This window comes from Notechis scutatus, chromosome 13, assembly GCF_049901735.1.
Source record: "Notechis scutatus isolate UNSWTSFEM ecotype Mainland chromosome 13, rNotScu1.2, whole genome shotgun sequence".
NCBI classification, from domain to species: domain Eukaryota; kingdom Metazoa; phylum Chordata; class Lepidosauria; order Squamata; family Elapidae; genus Notechis; species Notechis scutatus.
Window position 1 is genome coordinate 4,464,049 of NC_142021.1, and position 26,221 is coordinate 4,490,269.

General features: G+C 45.4%; 3 protein-coding genes across 10 annotated transcripts in view; 2 read left to right on the forward strand and 1 right to left on the reverse strand.

Moving 5' to 3' along the window:
* The first annotated feature begins 907 nt into the window (after positions 1–907).
* On the forward strand, positions 908–9,502 carry RITA1 (RBPJ interacting and tubulin associated 1). Of its 7 annotated transcripts, XM_087942790.1 has the most exons (4): positions 908–1,068; positions 1,930–2,206; positions 2,945–3,446; positions 9,412–9,502. In XM_087942790.1, exons 2-3 carry the CDS (start codon positions 1,938–1,940, stop codon positions 3,426–3,428), a joined length of 753 nt encoding a protein of 250 aa, XP_087798916.1. In that variant the 5' UTR covers positions 908–1,068; positions 1,930–1,937; the 3' UTR covers positions 3,429–3,446; positions 9,412–9,502. The 7 variants fall into 7 exon arrangements, with proteins under 7 accessions (XP_087798916.1, XP_087798915.1, XP_087798917.1 ...); XM_087942789.1 differs by lacking the exon at positions 9,412–9,502 and having other exon boundaries at positions 909–1,068; positions 2,945–6,690; XM_087942791.1 differs by lacking the exon at positions 9,412–9,502 and having other exon boundaries at positions 956–1,068; positions 1,890–2,206; positions 2,945–6,690.
* Positions 4,192–9,968, reverse strand: DRC10 (dynein regulatory complex subunit 10). The gene is made up of 4 exons (XM_026684621.2): positions 9,288–9,968; positions 7,303–7,536; positions 6,589–6,660; positions 4,192–4,604 (listed from the first exon to the last, which is right to left on the reverse strand). The coding sequence occupies exons 1-4, from the start codon at positions 9,966–9,968 to the stop codon at positions 4,326–4,328; spliced, it is 1,266 nt and encodes a 421-aa protein (XP_026540406.1). The 3' UTR covers positions 4,192–4,325.
* Positions 9,969–12,696: 2,728 nt separating this feature from the next.
* The window catches only part of TPCN1 (two pore segment channel 1), a 31,634-nt gene continuing 18,109 nt past the window's right edge, over positions 12,697–26,221 (forward strand). For both annotated transcript variants that reach the window (XM_026684619.2, XM_026684620.2), the window contains exons 1-9: positions 12,697–12,837; positions 17,696–17,820; positions 19,054–19,230; positions 22,184–22,297; positions 23,468–23,598; positions 23,718–23,806; positions 24,399–24,433; positions 24,921–24,979; positions 25,839–25,938. In XM_026684619.2, the coding sequence (XP_026540404.1) occupies positions 12,741–12,837; positions 17,696–17,820; positions 19,054–19,230; positions 22,184–22,297; positions 23,468–23,598; positions 23,718–23,806; positions 24,399–24,433; positions 24,921–24,979; positions 25,839–25,938 (927 nt within the window). In that variant the 5' untranslated portion in view covers positions 12,697–12,740. The remainder of the gene's footprint in view (positions 12,838–17,695; positions 17,821–19,053; positions 19,231–22,183; positions 22,298–23,467; positions 23,599–23,717; positions 23,807–24,398; positions 24,434–24,920; positions 24,980–25,838; positions 25,939–26,221) is intronic.

The window sequence follows — 26,221 nt, forward strand, 5'->3', positions numbered from 1 at the left end:
TAGATAGATAGACAGATAGATAGATAGATAGATAGATAGATAGATAGATAGATAGATAGATAGATAGATAGATGATGGATGGGTGGTAGGTAGATGATAGATAGATAGATAGATGGATGGATAGATAGATAGATAGATAGATAGATAGATAGATAGATGGATGGATGGATGGATGGATGGATGGATGGATGGATGGATGGATGGATGGATGGATGGATGGATGGATGGATGGATGGTAGGTAGGTAGGTAGGTAGGTAGGTAGGTAGGTAGGTAGGTAGATAGATAGATGGATGGATGGATAGATGGATAGATAGATAGATAGATAGATAGATAGATAGATAGATAGATAGATAGATAGATAGATAGATGATGGATGGCAGGCAGGTAGGTAAGTAGATAAGACAGCCATGAATAGATGTTAGGCAGACAGATGATAGGTAGATATAGATGGATAGTTATGTAGATGATAGTTATGTAGGGGGCGTGCATAAGCGCACCAACGTGCCTACCGTCCCTGTCCTATTGTTTCTCTTATTCTTTTATTTTTCTTATATGTAACCATTTCATGTATTCACAACTATGTATACATTTATACTTATTATCTTGTAAACAATTGGCAAATCAAATAAATAAATAAATGATAGATACATGCATATAGATAGATGATGGATGGATGGATGATAGGTAGGTAGGTATGTAGATAGACAGAAAGATATGAATAGATGATAGGTAGGTGATATATAGATAAATCATGTAGAAGATAGAAAGATAGATGTATATAAATACATACATATAAACAAATATAGATGTAGTGCATACACATATACAGATCTATTTCTGCACATACATAAATTTACATCGGTGTGTATACATGATCTCTCTCCCTCCCTTCTGCCCCCCTCGCTTCCAAAGGGATCACCAGGCTGGATCCCATCGTCGGTGGGAGGGGGGTGGGTGGGGACAGACTAGCTCCTCCTCGGAAGCCCGGTCCAGCTGCCTGCGCCACACTCGCCGCGCTGCAGAGCCGGGAAGGCGCCGGACGCGTCCTTCTGCCCGCTCGCCCGCAGGTCAGTCTCGGGGTGGGGGGGGGGGGCTGCTCCGTTTTGCGGGCCGCTTGGCGGCAAGCGGGGGGTCCGTTTTGCTGGGCTGCAGCCGGGCGGGGAGAAGGGGGAAGCGCCTGGCCGCAAGAGCCCCCTTCCTTGCGCGGCTGCGTCTCCCGGGGGAACCGGAGGCGCGCCGCTTCCCTTGCCGGGGTTGCAAAGCAATCCGTTCGCAGGCGAGTCCTTTCCGTGCCAAGGTGAGATGAACAGAATTGGAAGGGACCTCGTAGGTCATCTAGTCCAACCCCCCCACCCACCCAAGGACCCTGCACCATTTCTGACAGATGGCAGTCCAGTCTCTTCTTGAAAGCCTCCAGGGATGAAGCTCCCACAACTTCCGAGGGCAACTTCTGTTCGGTTGACTGTCAGAAAATTTCTCTTTATTTCCAGGCTGAATCTCTCCTTGGTCAGTTTCCATCCATTATTCCTTGTCTGGCCTACAGGTGCTTTGCAGAATAACTTGACCCCCTTCCTCCTCTCTGGGGCAGCCCTTCAAATATTGGAAGACTGCTATCCTGTCTCCTTCTCTTCCCTAGACTAGCCAGGCCCAGTTCCTGTAACCGTTCTTCATATGTTTCCGTCTCCAGTCCCCTATTGGTGGGTGAGTCCCCTAACCATGGGTAGGTTTTCCAAAAAATTGAGCAACCTATAAATAGCCAGAAGGGGTTACCTGGAGTCCTTTTTGGAGTCCTTTGGGGATTGGCAATTCAGATACAGCAAGTTGGGTATAAAACCCGGTCTAGACTATTAACATGAAATCCGTCCTATTTCCGTTCCACAATTCTCAGTAGGTGGCTGTTCATGGATGAGAGTTTCTTCCTGCCCCAGTCAGTTCCATGAAGGCCTCGGCAGGCTTGGGAGCTCCTCTGCAACGCAAAGGGCGGGTCTGGAGGATCAAGGCCACGGCCTCCTTTGTGGACGAATCGCTCTTTGGTAACCAAGGAAAGCACCAACCTTCCGGCCCGGAGTTTGAACCCCCTTGGAAAGAGGCCAAGGCTCCTGGTCAAAGACCCCTGCTGTGGAGTCCGGACACCAGGCAGGTGGATTCCAGTCCTTTGAAATCCCCCCAATCGGTCGGCACTCCACGGAAGAGGAATAAATACAGGTAGGCCACATTTGGGGTGCTGTTTTGTTTTGTTTTTTTTTTGCAATAAGGGAAAGATGACAGAGTGCTTCAAAGAGAAAGTATCTTAGGTGAACGACGTACAGTTATTTGTGCGTTTCAAAACAGCCTGTCGAGCTGTGTCACAGCTAGAGTGGCCCAAATTCACCCAGCAGGCTTTCATGCCTAAGGTGGGACTAGAACTCACCGTCTCCTAGTGATTGGTCCAAAGTTACCCAGCCCAGCTGGCTTTCATGCTTAATACAGAACTAGAACTCACCATCTCCTAGTGATTGGTCCAAAGTTACCCAGCTGGCTTACATGCCTAAGGCAGGACTAGAACTCACTATCACCTAGTGATTGGTCCAAAGTTAGCCAGCTGGCTTTCATGCTTAATAAGGGAGTAGAACTCACTGTCTCCTAGTGATTGGTCCAAACTAACCCAACTGGTTTTCATGCTTAATATGGGACTAGAACTCACTGTCTCCTAGTGATTGGTCCAAAGCTACTCAGCTGGTTTTCATGCTTAACACAGTACTAGAACTCATCATCTCCTAGTGATTGGTCCAAAGTTACCCAACTGGCTTTCATGCCGAAGGTGGAACTAGAACTCCCCATCTCCTAGTGATTGGACTAAAGTCACCGAGCCGACTTTCACGCATGAGACAGAACTAAAACTCAAGAGAAGTTAAGCTTTTTTCCCCCCCGCTGACATCTGTCACTCTTTTTTCTTTCCGGAAGGTTGAAAAGCCACACGCCATCCTATTGCGACGAGACTCTGTTTGGGTCCAAGCCGGGAGGACACGAATGGAGAACCTCCTGGGCCACCCAAGAAGATGTGGCTAAACTTCGTCCTTTGCTTTGGACTCCACCTTCGGCTCCAAGAGACCGGCCAGTCCTGTTTCACCGTCTGGAAAAGGAAGGGATCACCTCTACGGTGAAGGGCAGATTTGAAGCCAACCACAAAGCAGGAATCTCTTTCGGGAAGCCACCTGAGGGCTCTTCAGATGGGGCCACCCAAGTCTTGAGAAGGCCACGTTCCCAGTCTCCCACCAGGCTGTATGATACTTCGGATCGATTTCGCCCAGGAAAGTCCAATAAACAGCAGGACCAACGTACACCCACTGCTTCTTCGAGGGCACTTCTCACGCCCCGTTCGAAAGGGTTGCCTGGTTCATCTGCTCGGACCACAGGTTCACGTCCAGAGAGACCTCCTTGGAGGTAGAAGAGCCCAACCAACCCTGTAAGTGGAACTGCTTCCTAAATCAGGGTTGCCAGCTGGGGGATTCTGGATACACACACACACACACATACACACGCATATGTGTCATGCCCCTGTCGGAGTCTGAATCCAAGGAGGAAGACAAACAGCTGACAGAGTGGGAGTGTAGCTCCATTGGCTGTGGAGGAAACTGGGGAAGGGCAAAGTCCGGCTGGGCAGAGCAGGGGAGAGATAAAACAAGGGAGAGGGAGTTCAGAGGAAGACCCAGGCCCACCCTCTCTTCATCCTAGGGCATGCAGGGAGGAATGGAGAAGGGAGCAACATGAGTTGTGTGGCTTACGGGGAAGGAAAGGGCCCCGATTCCCTTCATTAGCCACAGCTGGGAAGAGAGTTTAAAAGAGATGCATGCTGAACACAGCAACTGCTGGGAACAAACATGAGTTTATCTTGTGTTGACTTTAGTTATCTGCGTTCCTGGCATCTTCCCAGCTGTGTGGAATTATTACTATTCCATCATATCTGGAATTCCTTCTCCTGCCCTGCCGGACTAATTACCTCATTTTTGCCTTGATTGGACTTATAGTTACAGTTTTTGTTGACCATGTTTCGCACTTGATTCTCTTCAGCCAAAGGCTGTTCCTGGGAGAGTTTTTTCTCCAGCCCAGAAGATAACCAGGACATTGAGGGCACTTTCTGGGATGTGTCTCCTGTTTCTACTCAAGACGAGAGATTTCGGGTTGGTGAAAATGATTTTGACAGGTCTCCATCTTTTTAAATGATCGACTTTATTCAAGAATGTCCCAGAACCTCGGAAGGGCTCCATCCCTCTCCGAAGCTGCCCAGGGCAGCCCAGCCACCAAAATTAGATACGGCCAGGCATTAACCAACAACGTTCAACCCTCACCTCCTGCCCGTACCCTTCTTCCCCTTCCCCTTCTTCTTCCTTTTGCTCCGTAACATCGACCTCACTAAGTAGCCCTTCCAGACGGCCTGGATCAGAGTAGCAGCTCGTGCCAGGATGGCCAGCTCCTTCTCGGCTTTGTCCTTCAGCTCCTGCTTCACCCTCCTCTCCTCCACGATCTGGCAGTATTCCTCGTCCAGTCGGGTGTATTTCTCCCGCAGTTGGGCCAGATCCTGCTTCTCAATCACGTAGACTTCATCGATCTCATCGATCTCCTCCTGGGGAGAGAAGGAGTCACGCCCGGTTTTTAATGACCCCTTTTTGTTTTGTTTTGTTTTTTGACATGGTTTGTTAAGCGAATCGCAGTGGCTTTAAGTGAACCCTCCTTAACCAAATCCCCCCCACCCCCCCATTGATTTTCCTTGCCAGAAGCCTAGCAGAATAGGGGAAGGGGATGATGTCGCTTCCTTGTGAGGTTCTTGACCAGGGGTGGTAATCTACCGGTTCAGTCCGGTTCAGTCGAACGGGTAGTAAAAAAATGCTACCGGTTTGGCCAAACTGGTGTTTCTGTCGATCAGCTGTTGTGCCGCGTGATTTACATTAGCTAGAAATCATCCGATTTCTTTTTGGCCAGGAAGCTTCCCTGAGGCCCAGGGTGCCAGGGGTGGGGGCTGCAAAAGGAAAAAAAAAAAAAAATCCACCTAGCCATGCCTGAGACACATGACTACCTGGCCACACCCACCCAGCCACGCCCACAGAACCAGTAGTAAAAAAATCAGAATCCCACCACTGTTCATGACCTTACTTGAAGATGGGTGGACTTCAACTCCCAGAATTCCCCAGCCAGCCATGGAGTTATTAAAATGGAGCTGAAAAGAGGGGCAACTTCTTTCCCCCCCTTTGCGCCTAGGATGTAGCTTCCTTGTGACGTTCGGATAACTAGTGTTTCTCGATTTTGCCAGCTCGAAGATGGGTGGATTTCAATTCCCAGAATTCCCCAGCCAAGCATAGTCCACCCATCTCCAATGCAATGAGGATGAGTCAGCAAAGTTATTGCTGCTTTTAGACTAAGGAGGGGCCTACAGGGTTATTGCCACTTTAAGAAGCTGTCTATATAAAGGCGGCCATGAGAGGGTGTATCTCTCTCTCGCCTTGTGTTCTGTCTCCAGTTTGATTCTCTGTGCAGAGTAAAGAAGACGGATTACTTGCCAGGTATTTGCCTACCACGTATATATATATGTGTATATGGCTGTCTGTATATAAACCACTGTTAAAAGACAAAGCCTCTGTGTGCTGTGTTGTGCTCTTGGGTTGTCTCACAATAGTAGTCGCACCGCAAACACTCTGACATGGACTATGCTGGCTGGGGAATTCTGGGAGCTGAAGTCCACCCATCTTCAGGCTGACAAAACTCGGGAAACAAAGAACTAACCAAATTGTACTGCATATTCTGTCCAGCCAGCTGAGTCTTTCCAATTAATGCGCGAGGACGGTACAATCTAACTTAAGGTCATACTCTCAATGGCAGGAATGCCATAAGGAAGATTCATCCTGCAATTAAACTTAGGATTGATTGATTGATTAGCCCAAGGGTCTTCAAACTTGGCAAGTTTAAGACTGGTGGACTTCAACTCCTAGAATTCCTGAGCTAACCTGACTGGAGGAGGAATTCTGGGAGCTGAAGTCCACAAGTCTTAAAGCTGTCAAGTTTGAAGATCCGTGGATTAGCCCTTGGGCCATATCTCTAAGTGCAGAGTTCCAGAAATAAATTATTACTAAAATTTGATAAAAGCAATTTAAAATGGAATTAGATAAAATATATAATTTAAAGTGAAATTGGAATAAAATACGATTTAAAATGAAATTGGAATAAAATATAGTCTAAAATGAAATGGAAATAAAATACAATAATAATTAAGGCTTAGTTAGAAGACCTGGCTCCTTATTTTTTGCAAATGATCTCTCCAGAGGAAAATAGCTATTGTTTTTTCCTTTTAATCCCTTGCCTCGGGGTGAAGTTGGGGCCATGAAATGGCACTCAAGCATTTACTGGCCAGATATCCTTCCTGATGGCTATGTAGAGATGGCAGCAGACACTTAAACTCATCACACCCAGATAGAGAAAAAACATCTGCCACTGTCTAGGATCGGACCCACAACCTCCTGAGTGTGAGGCAAGAGCACTACCTCTAAGCTACTGTGCCACCGTTCTTGAGAGGCAAATGGCTCTGTGAGGGGAAAGAAAAGGAGCTCATATCTTACCTGCTTTTCAATCATTTCGATGTCGTACTTTTGGACCCAATTTTCTATCTCCATTTCCACCTTGTATTTTTTCTAAAAGGAAATAAAATCGGATTAAAAACAGCTTGGCAGCAAAGGTTTATGATTCCTGCCTTAAGGGTTGGGGACCGCTGCTGTTGGGTATTCCCCAGCCAGGTTGTGCGAATATAAATTAGATTAGATTAACGGAGTTGGAAGGGACCTTGTAGGTCATCTAGTCCAACCCCCCAGCCAAGCAGGAGACCCTACACCATTTCTGACAAATGGCAGTCCAGTCTCTTCTTGAAAACCTCCAGGGATGAAGCTCCCACAACTTCTGAAGGCAACTTCTGTTCCTTTTGGTTGATGGTTCTTACTGTCAGAAAATCTATCTTTTAGCCTCCAGTCCCCTAAAATCATCTTGGTTGCTCTTCACTGCACTAGAGTCTCAACATCCTTTTTAATAATGTGGTGACCAAAACTGGATGCAGTATTTACAGTATGGTCTTACTAAGGTTTTGTAGAGTGGTATTAGTACCTTACTCGATCTTGATTGCATCCCTCTGTTAATGCAATTTAGGATTGCATTGGCTTTTTTGGCTGCCGCAGCACATTGTTGGCTCCTGTTTAGCTGGTTGTCCACTAAGACTCCAAGATCCCTCTCCCAGTTCCTGCTATTGAGCCTGGTTTCTCTGCTCAACCTCCGCCGGGATTTACCTTCCGAAGGCTGAGTTCCGTCTCTCGGTCCTCAGCCACCAGGGCATTGAACTGAGCCCGCAGCTGCTGCAGCTCCTGTTGCAACTTGGCGCATTTCCCCTGGGAAGCGCGCACCTCCGTCTTGTGCTGCTTCTCTGCTTCGGCCCGGGTGCGCTGGATTTGGCTTTCGGAGAACTTGGCCAGGTTGTGCAAGTGCGTTTTCAGGTCTTTGATGACGGCGTTCTTCTTGGAAATCTGAAGGAGAGAGAGAGAGAGAGAGAACAACAACTTTGCAATTATCCAACTCTCCAGGGCAGAATCTTCTGAAAAATCCATCTTGGATCCAAACTACACGCTGTTAAGGATCAGTGGAGTAAAAGCTGTTCACCGCAGTCGAAGCTGGACAAGATCTGTTTGTTGAAGGGTCCAGTTCATCATCATTTTCATTTAACGACCCCATCATCCCTTGCGGGGTGGAATCTGGGCGACTGAATGGAGCTAGCACAGTGCTTTTACTGGCCGGATGCCTTTTCCTGTCACCAGTGTGGAGTTTTGTCCAGCAGATATATATTGTCAGTGTGCCCAGAGAGAGAAATATCTGCCTCTACCGAGGATTGAACTCACAGCCTCCTGATTGTGAGGCGAGAGCTGCACCTCTAGGCCACCACTCTCGTCGAAGGGTTCCCCTTCCTAAAAACATAATCACTAGTACAGGTATTCCTCAACTTAACGACCAGGATTGAGTCCAAATTGGCTGTGTCTGATAGGGGTCGCAAGTCGAGGATGGATAATCTCACTCCAGGTTTGGCATGAAAAGGTTATCTTATCTTGAAGCTGTCAAATATGCCAGGCTCAATTATAGCAATAGCAATCAGACATATATACCGCTTTATAGTGCTTTACTGCCCTCTCAAAGCGGTTTACAGAGTCAGCCTCTTGCCCCCAACAATCTGGGTCTTCATTTTACCCACGTTGGAAGGAGGGAAGGCTGAGTCAACCTTAAGCCTGGTGGGATTTGAACTGCCAAATGGTAGTCAGCTGGCTGCAGAAGTAGCTTGCAATACTGCACTCTAACCACTGCACCACAGGGGCTCCTTATATTTTATTATGGTTGTAAATCAAGGACTATGTAGTCAGATGTGCTTTTTATTTTTTTTAATCGATCTTCCCTTCCAATTATGTCTGGTTCTCTGGAACTCACGGACTCCCCGTTTCTAGCCTGGCGCCTTAATCACTAACAGACCTGTTTCTCAAGTGTTTTCCTATGATTTCTCTCTTTTTTTCTTCTCTTTCCCGTTCAATCATGTCCGTTTCTTCGAGACTGCCCGCTCAAGTCCCTGCACTTTTCTTGGCAGAGTTTCAGTGGCTTGCCAAGGCTGCCTTCCTAGGGCTGAGAGAAAGCGACTGGCCCAAGGTCAGCCCCCTGGCTTGTTGCCTAAGGTGAGGCTAGACCTCCAGATCTCTTAGTGTCTAGCTCAGGGGGTCGGCAACCTTAAGCACTCAGAGAGCCATTTGGACCCATTTCCCACTGAAAAGAAAACACTGGGAGCCTCAAAACCTGGGTGGGCGTGGCCAACTCAACACCACTCCCACCAAGTCACATGACCCACCCACACCCGCCACGCCTATCCAGGTTTGATGGCTCCCGGTGTTTTCTGTGGCAAATGGGTCTCCCTCCCTCCCTCTCATTTTACCTTCTTGGACCAGTCGAGGAGTGAATGGGAGGGGAGGGCGAGCGGCGGGGCCAGCCAATGGGGAGCCACAGCAGAGGGCCTAAAGAGCCGCATGTGGCTCCAGAGCCACGGGTTGCCGACACCTGGTCTAGCTGGATGCCTTCCCCATTACACCACACTGGTTCTTCCAGCCAAATCTATCCCCTCTTTTTCTTGCCTACCATCTGGCTTTCCAAGGGGGCCAGCCCATTTTGGCAATTAATTAGGTCCAATTTTTGACTGGCTAAGCGGACCAGGCAAGTCGAATCCTGCTGCTTAGCTCCACCACCGTACCTCCTCATCCCTGTTCTGGACGGCTGCAGTCAGTTCGTCTTCCAGGTTTGCAGCGGTCTCCGTGTTTTTCTTGTCTCTCTGGAAGACTTCATTCAAAAACCGACCTTTCTCCTTTTCTTCCAAGGGGGTGGTGAGGAGCTGCTCAAAGAGGAAACCCCTCTGCTTGGACAGACAAGTAATAAATTTATGGACAGACGGGTCCCTGGTGTGAGCGGCCTCTCTCAGAGCTTGGCAAGCGACCGTGTTGGTGTAAAGCAGGCGTAGAATATTTCGGACCGAGCTTTTAAGGCCTTGAACCTGCAATGTGAGACAACCGTCAGAATCCACCAGGCCAAAGAAAGTTCCTTTACCGGAGCCTATATAGAGAATATTTTCTTCCTCCGGGTGTGAGAGCATAAATTCCAGGATGTTTGAGAGCCGTAGATGTTCTCGGAAGGCTCCTGTAAGGTCAGGACCTAAGACAGCCGTAAACTCGTCAAAGTTCTCCATGATATAGGAGAAGACACTGACCAGTTTTATCTTGAAGATGGTTTCATCCAAGACAGATATGATCCTTTTGGTCTCGACAGTGCTCAGTTTCGACCGACCGGGATCCAAGATCCTTAAGGGGGTTCGGATAGACTTCTTGGGGCGGCTGGAATCGACCAGCTCGTAAGATGTGGAGACCAATTCTGACGTCATGTTTTCTGCTGGATTCTCCTTTGGAACGGGGGGATAGTTTTTGAATTTCCCAACAAGTTCAGGTGTTTTAGCACCTCTGATGGAGAGGATTCTGAGAGTAAGACAGTGCAATGGGCGGGAAGATTAACCTTGAGGGACAGGAGAAAGAGAGTAAACCAACGGTCAGATAAGAGGAATCTGAGTCCAGGGCAGAAATGTAATCAGGGAAAGAGTCTCGGACAGGAGAGACTCATTTTCTCCTGAAGATAAAGATGGAATAATGAATATGTAACCCTACATTATATACACACACAAGTGAAATACCACTCACGCATCATCACAAAATCTCCTAAGAAAGGATTTTTCGAAATGACCATCAGAGCATTAGTATTTCCTGTATTGTTATTATTAACACGCTCTGATGCTAAGGAGTTCTACTCCCCCTCCCCACCTGAAAAGAAATCTCTTCCAAATGCAAAACACAAGCAGAGGAGAGGAGTTTCAGTTTCAGTTTCACAGCAGCAAGCAGCTTTAGTACAAGAACAGTTGAGCTAAGCCACGCCCAGGCTCCTTACTCACACAGCAAATACTGTTCTTAAGTGAATCATTGGAGTTATTAAATTAGTAACACAGTCTTTAAGTGAATCTGATTTTCCCATTGACTTTGCCAGTCACTAAATGGGATCACATGACCCCGCCGGGATACTGCAACCGTCATAAATACAAGTCAATAGCCAAGCATCTGAATTTTGATCACGTCGGGATGCTGTAATGGTCGTAATTGTGAAAAATGGCCATAAAGTCACTATTTTCCAGCGCCGTTGCAACTTTGAACGGTCACTAAGTGAGCTCTTGTAAGTCGAGGATCTACCGGTGGATAAAAATGTCAAATCTGGCTTAAACACCTGGCTGAGCAATCATAATAAAACTAGTAATATAATAGAAATGCAATATAATATAATATAGCCATTAAATATAATAATGTAATATAAAATAATGTAATAAAATGATCTCTTAATGTTACAAAATGATAGATTATTAATTCATATAAAAATATAAATACAAATATTTTTCCCCCTTCCTTTGAAATGCAACCCGCGCAGGAAAAGCATCATTTTTATCAATTTTTGCAGCTCACCCGACCTAAAAACGGAAAAGCTCCTCGGTTACCATGACAACGGCTTCACTTCCGTAAATTTAAAACCGAGTCCTCTCGTTGCTGGGTAACACTGGACCGCGCGAGGGGGGTGGAGCTTTCCCCCCTAGCCAATCGAAGCCCTCGTTGCTCCCACTGTGGTCTTTCCGGACAGCCAAGAGGTGGCCAATTAGAGGCGACAAAGGGTCGGCGCCTTGCTCCTCCCACCTCTCACGTGCACCTTAAAGGGGCAAGGGTACGGTAGTTAAGAGAAGGTGGCATACACTTCAGGTTGTCAGTTGACCTTAATGGGAGGCCAAACGGAAAGAGAGCGATCCTTATCGCCTGAAATTCGACGAACTTTTAAACAGGCTGTCGGCCAGATACTCGAATGAACTCTTATACTTTATGTACAGGGCTCATTCTGGCCGTTCACATGGCGGGACCTTGATGGAGAACCGGAGTTTGCGGGCAACCCTATATTTCCCTATCTCTTCGCTGTATTAGAGGCGTAGCGCATTCCAGGACAGAACGTCGGGAAAGGGCAAGCTAACAGCGCATGCGCGCTCCTTAAAGCCTTTAGGGAAAGCGGTAGGCAGGGATTCCACCACCACTTCCGGATTCCAACGGGACGCTGTTTATACTGCATGTGGATTGAAGACTGTTTAAGAGCTCCTCATATCTTTCTCGCCGCCCTGCTGGTTGGGGATGATGCGGGTTGTGGTCCCACATCCTTCCAAGTCTGCAGGTTGGGTGAGGAGCGGTGCAATCCTAGGGATGAGAACTTAATCTGCATTATGATTGCCAGGCAATGCCTATAGCTAGCATCGCAACTTGCAAAAAAAAAAAAAAAAAGCATCTTTTCTTAATTAAAAAAAATAACAATGTCCCCCCACCCCCCGCCCAGGGTTGCACGCCTCGCTTCCTCCCGACCAAGCCGCACATAAAACAGACTCTGCAAAAGTCATCAGCCGGCTTTGCGTTTAGGGGGTTAACTGGAGGGGGGTTCAGCCCAACGTCGTCCCAGCCGGCTCCTTCGCCCACTTTTGTGTTTTGTTTTGCTAGCAAGGCACATTTGCAAAGTCGGGTGGGGGGGTGGGGGTGGGGCATATATCTGAAGCTGGAGCATAATATTGCAAAAGGGGGAAAAAAGAAACTTGTTCATTTAATGACCTCTGCAAAGCCGGTTTTGAGCCGACCACGATGGTTGCAAACCATGGTTAGAAGAAGGCTGGGTTGAAAAGCGGGGGGTGGGGAGGAAGAGAGGGAGGGAAGTCAGAGGTTCTCACGCTTTATTTACGCGCTGCCTTCTTCCCCGCCTCCTTTGGAGTCGTGCTGGGCTGCTTCCTCCTCCTCCTCCTCCTTCCTTGCTGGACTCTTCCCTCTTCCTAAGTCGTCGGAAAGAAGCGCTGCGGAGGCCCGAAAACGGGGGAAAAGCCCTAGGCGTTTGCATCGCCTTGCCTTGCCTTGCATTTTCTTTTTTTCTTTTTTTGCAAACGACCCGGGGCTTTGGCAGACACGCGTTGGCCGAGAACATGGGAACGCCGGCAGACCCCCGAGACGGGCTCCCGCTTTGATCAAAACCGATTGCGAAGAGGGAGGGAGGGGACCCCCGTGCAGCAGACCCCGGTTAGGGAAGCCGGTGGGCTGCTTCTCCCATGGCTGGGTGTCTCGAAGAGGACGACGTCCCCCTGATCCTGACCTTAGAGGACGGCAGGAGCCGGAGGGTTGATCCGGAGGGAGTCCCCAACGAAAGTAAGTCAACTTTGCTGCTTCCCCCGCTCTGGGATGCGAAGCTGGGGTGCGCTTGGCAAGCGGTTCCAGTGGCTTGTTGGGTGGCGAGTGGGTTCTGCATTTTACAGCCCAGAAGAGAGAGAGACAGAGAGAGAGAGAGAGGCACACAGAGAGAGAGAGGGAAAGAGAGAGACAGAAAGAGATAGAGAGGGGGAGAGAGAGAGAGACAGAGAGGGAGAGGGAGACAGACAGAGAGAGAGAGACAGAGAAAGAGACAGAGAGGGAAAGAGGGAGAGAGGGAGAGAAAGAGGGAGAGAGGAGAGAGGGAGAGAGACAGACAGAAAGAGGAGAGAGAGACAGAAGGGAGGGAGAGAGGGGAGACAGAAGAGAGAAAGAGGGAGAGAGAGGGAAAGTGGGAGAGAGAGAGACAGAGAGAAAGGGAGAGGCAGACAGACAGAGAGAGAGAGACAGAGAAAGAGACAGAGAGGGAAAGAGGGAGAGAGGGAGAAAGAGAAGAGAGAGAGAGGAGAGAGGGAGAGAGACAGACAGAAAGAGGGAGAGAGACAGAAGGGGAGGGAGAGAGGGAGACAGAAAGAGAGAAAGAGGGAGAGAGAGGGAAAGAGGGAGAGAGAGAGAGAGAAAGAGGGAGAGGCGGACAGACAGAGAAAGAGAGAGGGAGAGAGGGAGAAAGAGACAGAGAGAGAGGGAGAGAAAGGGGGAGAGAGACAGACAGAAAGAGGGAGGGGGAGAGAAGGGGAGGGAGAGAGGGAGACAGAAAGAGAGAAAGGGAGAGAGAGGGAAAGAGAGAGAGAGAAAGAGAGAGAGAGAGAGAGAGACGGAGAGAGGGAGACAGAAAGAGAGGGAGAGACAGACAGACAGAGACAGATAGAAGAGAGAGATGATGTATATACTGTAAATCGGGCTTTTGGACTCCAATTCCCAGCAGCCTCAGCTGGGTTGGGTAAGAGGGGTGGGAGCACCAAGTTGGCCAGGGGTTGCATTTTAAGTCGGGGCGGGGTGAGGGTGTCCTCACTTGCAAAATTGGGACCATTTTGGGGCCGCTGCAGGAGTAACCTGCCTGATGGGCAGTTTAGTTTGGAGGCCAAATTATGTGATGAACCGTTGGAGGGGAACTCATTATGTCTCGCCTAATGAAGAGAAGGGTTAGGGGGTGACATGATAGCAGTCTTCCGTAATTGGAGGGGCTGGCACAAAAAAAGAGGGGGTGTAGGATCTCCTACTTGAGCTAGACTAGTAGACCTCTAGGGCCCCTTCCAGCTCTACAGGATTTCTGATTCAGACTCATTTATTTAGGGTATCAAGAGGACAGGACAAGAAGTACGGTAGCAGACAGAAGCTGGTTAAAGACCTAGAACTAAATAGAAAAGTCCCTGAGAGCGAGAACAATAAATCAGTGGGAAAAGCTTGTTTCTGGAAGTTGTGGCTGCTCCATCACTGGAGGTTTTCAGAAACTGGACAATTCTATGACTGGGATGATATAAGGTGTCCTGCCACGGGCAGAGGCTGGACTAGAAGACCTCCCAAGGTCCCTTCTTCCAGTGCTACGATTCTAGGTTCCAAGATTCTAGGTTCCAAGCGTGGAAGGAAAGTAATGTTACATTCCTGAGGGCGCTTCTTTATTTCGTGTTGTTTTTAAAACGGCCTTTCCAAACGGCCTACTTGGTTGTTTTTCTCTTCGCCCTTCAATGCCATCTGTTGGCAGAAAGCAAGCTGGAAATCTCTGGGTGAAAAAAAAGGAACGAATAAAAGGGGGTGGGGGGAAACAAAACAAAACATGATTTTGTCACTCCTGCCGGCCGAGGGACGGTGTACTCCGGAGTTGCAAATCTAGGAACGAAGAGTAGATTTTAATTTTATTTTTCTAAAGCCTGATTGACTCCTTTGATCACCTTGGAAAGAGATCCTGGTGAAGAGGAGAGAGGAGGATGAAGTGATTCAGAACAAGGAGGCAGGAGGGAAAAAAAGAATATATATATGTATATATATATATATAAATGTGGCCCACAGGAAATAAGAAAATGCCACGGTGCATCTGTTCGTGCAAAGTGTCCCCACGCACTCTGGAAAATCACGTCTGTTTTTGTCTCTTTGCTAGTGAATTCCTGAAAGCTAGTTTGGTCTAGCTCAGGGGTGGCTAAACTTTTTTTGTCTCCCGTGCCGAAAATTGCACGTGCCAGCACTCGGAAGGCAATGTGCGCGCCCCTCACATGCTCCATATCTCCAGTGTGTCTGGTCATGCGTGTGCATCTCCCACGCACACCTCGCACATGTGTGCCAGATACCCAACAATCAGCTGTCGGACAGGCGGCGTGCCTCATGCGTGGTGGGGCTCTTCCGATCGACCTCTGGCGTGTTAGCAGAAGTGGCTCTGCGTGCCACTTCCGGCATGCATGCTATAGGTTTGCCATGACGGGTCTAGCTGTTATGGTGGCGAACTGAACAGATAGTCCTTGACTTACAAAAGTTCGCTTAGTGACTGAAGTTACAACGGCACCGAACAAAGTGACTTACGACGCTTTGCTTCTGGCAACACTGTGTTGTAATCGTCTCTCTTATATACTAGTCTCCCCAGCTGCAACCAATGAGGGGATCATGGCTGCTTCCTCTCTCGAAGGCCAAGTTGTTTCCTTCTCCATTCTTCCCTGCGTGTCCTAAGATGCAGAGGGGATGGATCTGGTTCTTCCTCTGACTGCCCAGCCGGCCTCTGCCCTTCCCCAGCCTCCTCCACAACCAACAGAGCCACACCTCCACTCCCTGTCGGCTCTTCCTCCTCCTCTCCCTCAGAGTCCAACTCTACCAAGGGCATGACACTTTCTCCCCCTCCTCTCCGCATCCCGGAAGCTCAGCAAGTATTAAAAAGCAAAGAAACTGGAGAGGATCATGAAATGGATGTTAATTCATCCTTGCCAGATCCCATTTCCTGAAAGCTGTGACATTCTAGGGTTTTTTTCCCCCGCCCCTCCTGCCTTGTTGTTCCCAACATTTGTTATTCTGGTTTTCTGAGTCAGCTCGGGTTGTCGACTTTCCAGGGTTTTTTAGTGCTCGCTTTAAGGATGCTGTGTGTGTGATTTCCACCTGTTCCCAGAGCAACCAGACAAAGGATGGTGGGCATCTCAGAAGCACACTCATTCCTTTGTGCAAAGCAGCCTGCTTGTTTTTGGAAAGCTTTGCAAGTGGAAATAGGTTCGGACGTCTTTGCAAACCGAGGCATGTTCAATTTGCAGTTCTGGTTGCTCCGTCCCTGGAGGTTTTTCAAGAAGAGAGTGGTGGCTAACCTTTTTGGGCTCCTGTGCCAAAAAGTGTCCGCGCTTGCATGCCAGCACTCAGAAGGCAATGCATGTGCACGCTCCCCCCACGCCTCCTGCGCATGCACGCACAATCAGGTGCAGATGTCTGAGGTCTCGGAGAGCGAGGACTCAGATGAGGGGCCCGCGTGGGATGCAGGGATGGGGCCAGGACCATCAGGGAGTGGAGTGCTGCCTTCGGAGGTTGTGGAGGCTGGCAAGAAGTGAGGAAGAGGTCCCCGAGGAGCCTGTGCCCAGTGTGCATGAAGAGCAGCTGCAGCAGCATAGGTGACTCGGGAGTAAGGCTGCAAGATAATAGCCCCTCCCTTAAGAGATAAAAGCCAGCTGAGAAACCGGAGTTCTTTGCAGGAAGCAAAGAAGTTTTTGCACTCAAGCCTTGTGGACATTTGAAATATCTTGGTTGGTGTTTGTGTTTGAAATATTTCTTAGTAACTTTATCTAGTGTTCTTGGCAACCTTGCACCACCTTGGCACGTCTCATTCTTATCAGAGATAATTAATTTGAAACAGCCTTTTAACCATGAAGGAACGGAATTGGTAAAGAATCATTAAAAGGTTTTTCCTGTTACTTTTGTTTCGTGTTTGTTTCCTTGGAACAAGGTTTGGGTCAGAACACAACCGTTCTTACGGTATGTTTTAGCCTCCAGTCCCCTGATTTGTTGACCAAAGTTAATTAACGTTTCCCTCAAAAAGAGAAAATAAACACAGCCGAATGTTTTTGAGTTTAAAATGTCTTTGGGAACAAAAGAGGAATCAGAGTGGCTACCAGGGTGGCAAACACAAAATGCCAAGACGTTTTTAAGAAACAGAAATGAACCTTAACTGTAACTTTTAGCGTTTTTTTTTTTAAAAAAAATTATTTTGACTGTGCTGCATAAACAGAGCTCCCCTTCACAACATGGTTGGTCTCTGGGTTGGATGATAAAACATAATAAATAGAATATTCAGAATTTTAGATAATAATGAATATATAAAGAGACATTTTTTTCTTTTTTATTTGATATTATATTTATAAAATGTTTTTAGGATAGATTTGGTATGATTATATGATTTGTTATTAAATTAAGTAAATTATAGCTATCTCGTAAAGCATGAATGAATAAAATCATAGTCAAATGATTGTTTAATAGTGATACTAGGGTATATAATTTTTGATTGATAATATGAGTCATTATGTAATGTAACTGTAATTGAGACTATGAAATGGATGCACAAAAAAATTGGTAAACCAACCGACACACTGTTTGTATACTTATGGAAAAGTTGGATGTTTTTATGTTTTGTTTGTTTTGTTTGTCTTTAAAAACTAATAAAACTGTTTTCAAAAAAAAAAAAAACATGGTTGGTCTCTGGGAATTCAGCACAGCCGACCTCATGAGGTCTAGGAACTTGACAAGTTTCCGGGGACACAAACTTCTCGCTCAAACGCCTCCAGCACAATTTTAACCTTAAGAAGGTCTCGCCTTCCTTGGGAAGAGGAGGTCTTGAGGAGCAAAGAGGCCAAAAATGGAGTTGCCTAGAGCGTACAATCTTTCCTCCCCGTTTTCCATTAAGATGGCGTCAATTATGACAACATCCGCGATATGTCCAGCCCAGCGACGGGAGAGCGACGGTCTCCGTGGGATCGTGGAAGACGGACTTGGGAAATGAATTACCAGGAAGCTGCAATTTATCTACAGGTGGGCCGTAATTTTTGCGTTACGTCTTGTGGAGGAACAAGGGGGAGGTAAAATGGGATTACGGGTGGGGGTCCCAGAATCCCCCAGCCTGAAGAGCAGGCGCTAAGAATTCTGGGAGTTGAAGGCGAGAAGGATAGATTTCCAACCTCTTGGAGAAGGTTGGGATGGGCGAGCGAACAGCTTCCTGTCACACACTCAGTTTAGCTGAAACGAGGTTGGGTTGATTGTAGGTTGGTTTGTTGGGTAGACCAGGATCCTCCAATTCTGGCCACTTTTTTAAAGACTTGCGGACTTCAACGCCCAGAATTCCCGAGGCCGGCGTGAGGCATTCTGGGAGCTGAATTGAATTCTTTATTGGCCAAGTGTGGCTGGACACACAAGGGATTTGTCTCGGGTGCATAGGCTCGTAGTGTACACACATACAAACAACAAAGGGATAGGTCATATATAAGCGAAAGACCACTCACTCATCATCACAAAATCTCCAGAACCGGAAAGCCTACAAACTTGAAATTTGGCACCTATGTTCCTCTTGGCTTCTAGGGGCTCACTAAGAAAGGATTTTTCAAAATGACCATCAGAGCATTAGTATTTCCTATATTATTATTATTATTATTATTATTATTATTATTATTATTATTATTATTATTATTATTATTAACACACACTGATGCTAAGGAGTTCTACTCCCCCTCCCCACCTGAAAAGAAATCTGTTCTAAATGCAAAACACAAGCAGAGGAGTTTCAGTTTTAGCTTCACAGCAGCAACCAGCATTACTCCAGAACAGTTGAGCTAAGCCATGCCCAGGCTCCTTGCTGTCTCCTCCTTGCTCACACAGCAAATGCTGCTTCAGTTTCCAAATAGCCCTCAACTCTCTCACACACTGACAGGACGCTAGCCAGATGGATACCGATGGATGCTGGTAGACAGAGGCAGAATTTTTCCCTTTATTTTCCTCCCCAAATACTAAGCCCGACCACATAGTTTCGTAGCGAAGCACGGGGTACCCTTGCTAGTAGATCATAAATCATAGTTACAGTTGTTCATCCTAAGATACACATCCCAACAACTGTGGACAGAAAGGTTGTAAAACGAGGCACAACGCTTTGAACGTCTCGCTTAGCAACAGAAAATTTAAGGCTCTATTGTAAGTCGGGGACCGCCTGTGTTTGCGGTTTGTGCCATAGTTATGTCATTTTTCTTCCTTTTTCTCCCCCGTTATACATTCCAGGAAGGCGAGAACAATGATAAATTCGTCACCCATCCCAAGGACCCCAAAGCTCTGGCTTCCTACCTTTTCGTCCACAACCACCTCTTCTATTTGATGGAACTAACCACCGCTCTCTCGCTCTTGTTGCTGTCACTCTGCGAAGCCCCCGCGGTTGCCATATTTCGCCTGGGCATTTACGTATGTAGTTCCTGGGGAACGGGGAGGGGGGGGGCCCGGAGGATCCGGGGACAAGACATTATGTGAGGCTTCCTCCCCAGAAACAAAGGAAACTCCAACCTCTTGGAGAAGGTTGGGGTGGTGACGAAGACCTTCCAACTACACACTCCGTTTAGCTGGAACGAGGTTGGGGCTGTTTGTGGTTGTTCGTAGGTTGGGTGGATTCTCCAAATTTGCTTTTTAAGACTTGTGGACTTCAATTCCCAGAATTCCTGAGGCCGGCATGAGGAATTCTGGGAGTAGAATTGAATTCCTTATTGGCCAAGTGTGGTTGGGCACACACGGGATTTGTCTCCGGTTCGTAAGCTCGCAGTGTGCACACACATAACAAACAATGAAGGGATAGGTCACAGATCATAAATCTTAGTTACAAATCCGTTTCATCACAAGATACAAGCAACAAGTGATAAATCATAAGATACCCATAGGAGAAAGAGAGTAGGAAGGATAAGTAGATGAGAGAGGCGGAAGATGAGAAGGATAGTAGCAGTACAGCCTACCGCACGAGTAAGGTCTAAGACAAGGCGGTGTCAACTCATAAAATACGGTCTTGTTAGAGTTGGCAACAGAAAGGGGGGGGGGAAGGGGTTTGGAAAGAGCAGTGCGGCAGCTTGGAAATCAAAAGTGCATTCCATAAATAGCTTTTCAAAGATAGTTTCGAGGTGACTGAAGTTTCTGCCTCATAAATATCTAACAGGAGAACATGATCGATGATTCTTGGCTATGGATGTGTCCCATTGGAGAATATGAATTACGATACACCCAAGGGATGGGGGCAAAACCAGGGTCAAGGGTGACAATGAATGATGTGCCACAGAGTCGGCTACATCCAGGCAGTGCCGGCATGTTAACTCCCAATAAATCCTTTTTAAGTTTTGGAAGTTTGGCTCGAGACTCATGATTTAATTGGGGGAACTGCCAGAATCCGGACAGGTGGTGGGAACGAGGTATTCAACTCTTAGAGTGGCCTTTAAGTTTGGAGAGCCCCTGATGTAGAATGCAGAATCCTAAGGCTGGAAGGGTTCCTCAGAGATCTTCTAGTCCAGCCCCCCACCCCACCCCACAAGGCAGGAGCTGTTTGGTTTTTTGGATTAAAAAGAAAATATTTGTATGCTAAGATTTGTTGGAGCAGATGCCTTAAGGATTTGAAGACTAGAATATATTGTAACAAGACTTTAAACAGATTTGGACTTTCTTTCTCTTTGATTGATATCACCCCAGAAGGAGAAAGTGAGAACTCTGCCTTGGTTTGGACTGATTGATAACTTTGGGACTGTTTTATCTTTTTTATTTTCTTTTGAATATTCTGGTTGTTGTAAGAAGAAAGAAGGAGAAAAGAAAAGAAAAGATTTATAATGGCTCTTTCTGTTGAGGAACTAAGAAATGGTGTGGAAGAAGCTTTCCTTTTCTTAGAAATGGCGCTTACTAATTATCAACAAAAATTACAACAGATGAAGACAGCAGAGGAACAAGAAAGAAAGGAAGGAGCCATCTTTAATGAATCTCAGAATTTGATCCAGAAAAAGGAAGAGAGAAAGAAAAGAAAAGAAGAGAAAAGAAGAAAACTAAAGGATTTAAGGACTTAAGATCTAAAAAACATTTAAGAAAGGGAAAAATAAAGTGCAAAACCAATATGATGATTGTAAACAAAGGGGAAAAGAAATACGACAGAGAAGGGAAGCCGGTAAGGCAGAGGCTAGAAGAAGGGGGGTAGAAAGGTTTGTTGGGAAAAGAAAGAAAGGGAAAAGGTGGAGAAAAGCTACAACGTTTTGAAATTAAATGGAAAAAAGGAATTTTTATGGATAATGGATAAAGTATAATTTAAAAAAAAAAAAAGATTTTGCAAGGTACATAAGATGAGATGGTAGTATTGCAATGGTTTAAGAGTTGATAAGAGATTAAAATGTTAAAATGTTTAAAAATGATTGGTTTTAAAACTTAATAATAGGAGAGGTTTAGAATATTGTTTTAATTAAAGAGTTTAATAAAATTATGGTATTGATGTTATTATAAAATTTTTATTATAGTATTTCTTTTTAATATTTGGATTTATTCTCTAATTATGCACTTAATTGTGTTGGATGTATTAGTTAGATAGAATGTACCAAGCAAAATCTGATTGGGTATTAGATATTACTTTAAAGATTAATTTGATTAACTTAGGGGGAGATAGAAAGGCATCATACTCTGATTAATGATTTCAGGAGAAACTGATTTTCTTTTTTTTTCATAAGGGATGAGACAAAGGGATGATAAAAATGGACAAAAGATACAAATATAATGATTTAAACTAAGATGATTAATTAAGGTAGAATTAAGAAGTGTGAAATATGTGGAGAAGTTAATATAGAAGGCTTAGAATGGTAAATAAAATAAGTAATGATATGTAAGATGAGCATGAATATAATTGAAGTCCATGAAGAGAGAGACACCTGGGTCCAAGTTACTTTCCAAAAAGATATTTTTTTATGTTTTGTGTGTTGTGTGTATATGTCTTTTTGGGGGAGAATTGGTAAAAACTTGTAGAAATATAGAATGAGAATAATGGTAACTAAGTCAGAAAGAAACAGATGAAATAATAATAATGATATTGAATAAGAGTAAAGAGAAGTAAAGAGAAATTGAACAAGAGGTTTTGGTATATTATATGGAAATGGTTTAAAACAGAATCATAATTTATCTGACTTGTTAAATTTACAAGGGAAAAAGGTTTAAACATGTAATGAATAATGATAATTTGTGTGTTTTAAAAATTAATAAAACTTGTTTTAAAAAAAAAAAAAAAAAAAGAGATCTTCTAGTCCAGCCCCCCACCCCACCCCACCCCACAAGGCAGGAGCTGTTTGGTTTTTTTTTACAAACGAGCTGAGGAACATGGATCCTCGCCTCTCACTCTTCCCCCATCTGGTTTTAGGTCCACGCCACCTTGGAGCTGTTTGCCTTGACCATTGTGTTGTTTGAGCTCTCCATGAAATTAAGATGGCTGGGCTGCCATACCTACATCCAGCACAAAAGAACCATGGTCAAGGTAAGGCCTTACCTACCTAGCAAGTACTCAGCTGGTATTTTTACCTGGAAATATATCCCAGTCAGGTTTATTCTTGTTTCCTATGGAGGGGGGAAGAGAGAGACACAGAGAGAGAGAGACTGAGAAAGAGAGAGAGACACACACACACAGAGAGAGAAAGATGGAGAGAGAGACAGAAAGAGAGACAAAGAGAGACAGAGAGAGAGAGAGAGACACACACACACAGAGAGAGAAAGATGGAAAGAGAGACAGAAAGAGAGAGAAACAGAAAGAGACAGAGAGAAAGAGACAGAGAGACAGAACGAGAGAGATAAGGAGAGAGACAGAGAAAGAAAGACAGAGAAAGAGAGAGACAGAAAGAGTGTGTGAGAGAGACAGACAGACAGAGAGAGAGAGAGATAAAGACAGAGAGACAGAGAAAGAGAAAGAGAGAGAGACGACGGAGCCCAAAAGTTATGTGGCTAAGTAAGTGAGAAATTTGCAAAGTGAGTTTTGTCCTGCTTTACAACTTTTCTTGCCATGTTGGTTAAGTGAATACCTGAAATTAAATCCCTTAATGGCCGCTGTGATATCCCCAGGGTCACATGATCAAAATTCAGGCAAACTTGACTTGTATTTATGACGGTCGTAGTATCCCGGGCTCACCTGATCCCCTTCTGAGAAGCAACATCGATGGGGGAAACCAGAGGCATGTAAGAACCGTGCTACTCGTTTAACATCTGCAGTGGTTAAGCCAATCGCGGCCGTTACTAAGTGGATCACGAGGTCATTAAGCAAATTTGGCTTCTCCGTTGACTTGGCTGGGCAAAAGCTCACAAAAGAGGATCACGTAACCCCTGTCATAAATATGAACCAGTTGCCAGGCACCTGAAGTTTGATCCTGTGACCCTGGGGAATGCTGCAACAGTGGCTAAGTGTGAAAAACAGTCACATGTCACTTTTTTCAGTGCCGTAACTTGGAACGGGTCACTAAATGATGTTTGTAAGTTGAAGGCTACCTGTGTCCACTTGAGAATTGCTTCATTCTCTTCCTCCCATCCAAGTGATTTAAGCCCCGCCCCCTCTGGAGGATCCTCTGGAATGCAGCCCCTCCCCTCCCTCCCTCCTGGGAATCCAGGCCGCATTCCACCGCACCCGATGGCTTTCTCTGATCTTCTCCTCCTCCTGCAGACCTGCGTCCTCTTCCTGCAGTTTGTAGAAGCGGTCGTGGTGTTGGTGCGTCAGACATCCCACCTCCGCATCACGCGAGCCTTGCGGTGCATCTTCCTGGTGGATTGTCGTTATTGTGGAGCTGTGAGAAGGTAACAGATTAGGTTGTCTCCAACCAGGCTGGTGCAATGATGCTCTTGACCAGCATTTCTCTTTTCGCTTGCTTTTCGGCAAAGAATTGTGTAAAGGGTTTTTGCCTTGTGTTTTCCAGAAACTTACGTCAGATTTTCCAGTCTCTACCTCCCTTCATTGACATCCTTCTCCTTTTGCTTTTCTTCATGGTCATCTTTGCGATTCTGGGTATGATTTTTTTTCACTGTTCTATTCGTTTGTTTAAAGCGAAACGCTTTCAAGAAAGGCAGAAACATTTGTAGTAAAAGAGATCTGGACCAAACGTGTATTGAGAAGTCGTTGTTCTGTCCCAAACCGTGTTCCAAGTAAACAAACACCAAACAGAGATAAAAGCAAAACCTTTTAAGGAGAGATTATTCAATGCAGGTAGTTCTGGATTTACGAACACAGTTGAGCCCAGGATGTCTGTGGCTAAATGAAAAATTTGGTTAGGCGAGTTTTGCACCGACTTTTCTAGTATGAATTATGTTACCTAGTTTGGGTCGTGCAAGAAAACAATCTCAGCACCAAGGACCCCTCGTGTTTGAAATGAGGGACTCCCTCGTGTTTGGAAAAATGGAGAATAAAGCAATATAAAATGTGGGAATTGTTGGCTGCGCCTTGCATGATTTGTCTAGCTCAGAGTTCTCCAAAACTTGCAACTTTTAAGACTTCTGACAAGAAGACAACCCCGAGCTACAAATATTCTCCTTTTTTTTCGGTAACACTTTATAGAGGTAATTTGTTTGATCTTTCTCTGTTCTTTCTTCTCTTGTTCTAGGATTTTATCTCTTCTCGCCAAACAAATCGGACCCTGTAAGTAAACTCATACATTCCGGCACTCTTTGACTGTTCTTGGGCACCATCACAAATCTTAATAGGGGAAACTTTTAAACAACTTTTGGTGACGTTTCCGTGAATTCCAGCGCTGTGCAGACAGTTCTGGATTAGCTGTGGTGTCAAGCAGTTGTGGTTCTCAGTTTGGCTCCATTTCCTTCCCTCTTTTTATATAAAGAAATGTGTCACCCAGGCAGGATTTGAAACGCCAACTCTTATTGGCATCGTTTTGCTTTAACTGTTTTGCGAAAAAGAAACGGGTGACGTGCTTGTAACCTGCTAAGCCAGGGAAGTTACAGCCAGGAGTTTTCAGGTTCATTGCTTTTCCCTGAAGCAAGGAAAACTTAAGACTTATTATTATTGCATTTGAGATCCTTTCAGGCCACGAAATTCTTCTGAATTTGTCAATTGGGAGGCTACTGTTTCATTCTGCTTTCTCCTCCATGCCTTTTCATTCTTTTTGCAGTATTTCAACACTTTGGAGAGCAGCCTGATGAATCTTTTTGTTCTTCTCACTACGGCCAAGTAAGTCTTGGGTTCTTGAAGAGCTGCACGAGAGGTAATGACAAGAGGTGGGAGGGCAGAGGAAAACGACCCGCGTCATTTTTCCAGCAGCTCCTACTAAAGCGTCTTTATTTGAAAGAGGGTGGATGATGTCCTCTCTCCTGAATCAGAGTAACAGAAGAGTTGGAAGGGGGACCCTGGAGGTCTTCTAGTCTAACCCCATGCTCAAGCAGGGGACCCTGTACCATTCCAGACAACTGGCTGTCCAGTCTCTTCTTAAAAGCCTCCAGGGATGGACCACCCACAACTTCTGGTAGCAAGCAGTTCCATGGGTTTTGTCTGGTGTAGGGTTTCCTGCTTAAGCAGGGGGTTGGACTAGAAGACCTCCAGAGGTCCCTTCCAATTTCTATTCTATTCTATTCTATTCTAAATTTTTATTCTATTCTATTCTAAATTCTTCTATTTCCTTCTTTATTATATTCTATTCATTCTTGGTTCTATTCTATTCATTCTTGGTTCTATTCTATTCTAAATTCTAAATTCTTATTCTATTCTCTTTCCTTCTTTCTCTATTCTATTCTATTCATTTTCGGTTCTATTCTATTCTATTCTAAATTCTTATTCTATTCTATTTCCTTTTCTATTCTATTCTATTCTATTCATTTTCGGTTCTATTCTATTCTAAATTCTTATTCTATTCTCTTTCCTTCTCTATTCATTTTCGGTTCTATTCTATTCTAAATTCTTATTCTATTCTATTTCCTTCTTTATTTTATTCTATTCTATTCATTCTTGGTTCATTCTTATTAATTGTCCTTACTGGTAGGAAGTTTCTCCTTAATTCCAGCTTGCTTCTCTTTTCATCTTTCTTTCGGAACAGTTTTCCCGATGTGATGATGCCTTCTTATTCCCGGAACCCGTGGTCCTGTGTCTTTTTCATTGTGTATCTTTCCATCGAGTTGTATTTCATTATGAATTTGGTAAGTAGAATCTCCAGCCTTTTGCGATTTTTCTCCTGATTTCAAGAGATTCTGCTGAAACGTCTCTACAATAAAAAACACAAATATTAAGATGTGGGAAAATACCCAGAGAAACCTAAATAACATACTTACATACATACATACATACATACATACATACATACATACACACAAAAATTCCATTCCATTTCAATCATGCGTCGATTACATGTTTCAGAATTCTTTATTGGCCAAGTGTGATTGGATACACAAGAAATTTGTCTTGGTGCAAATTTTTGATTTT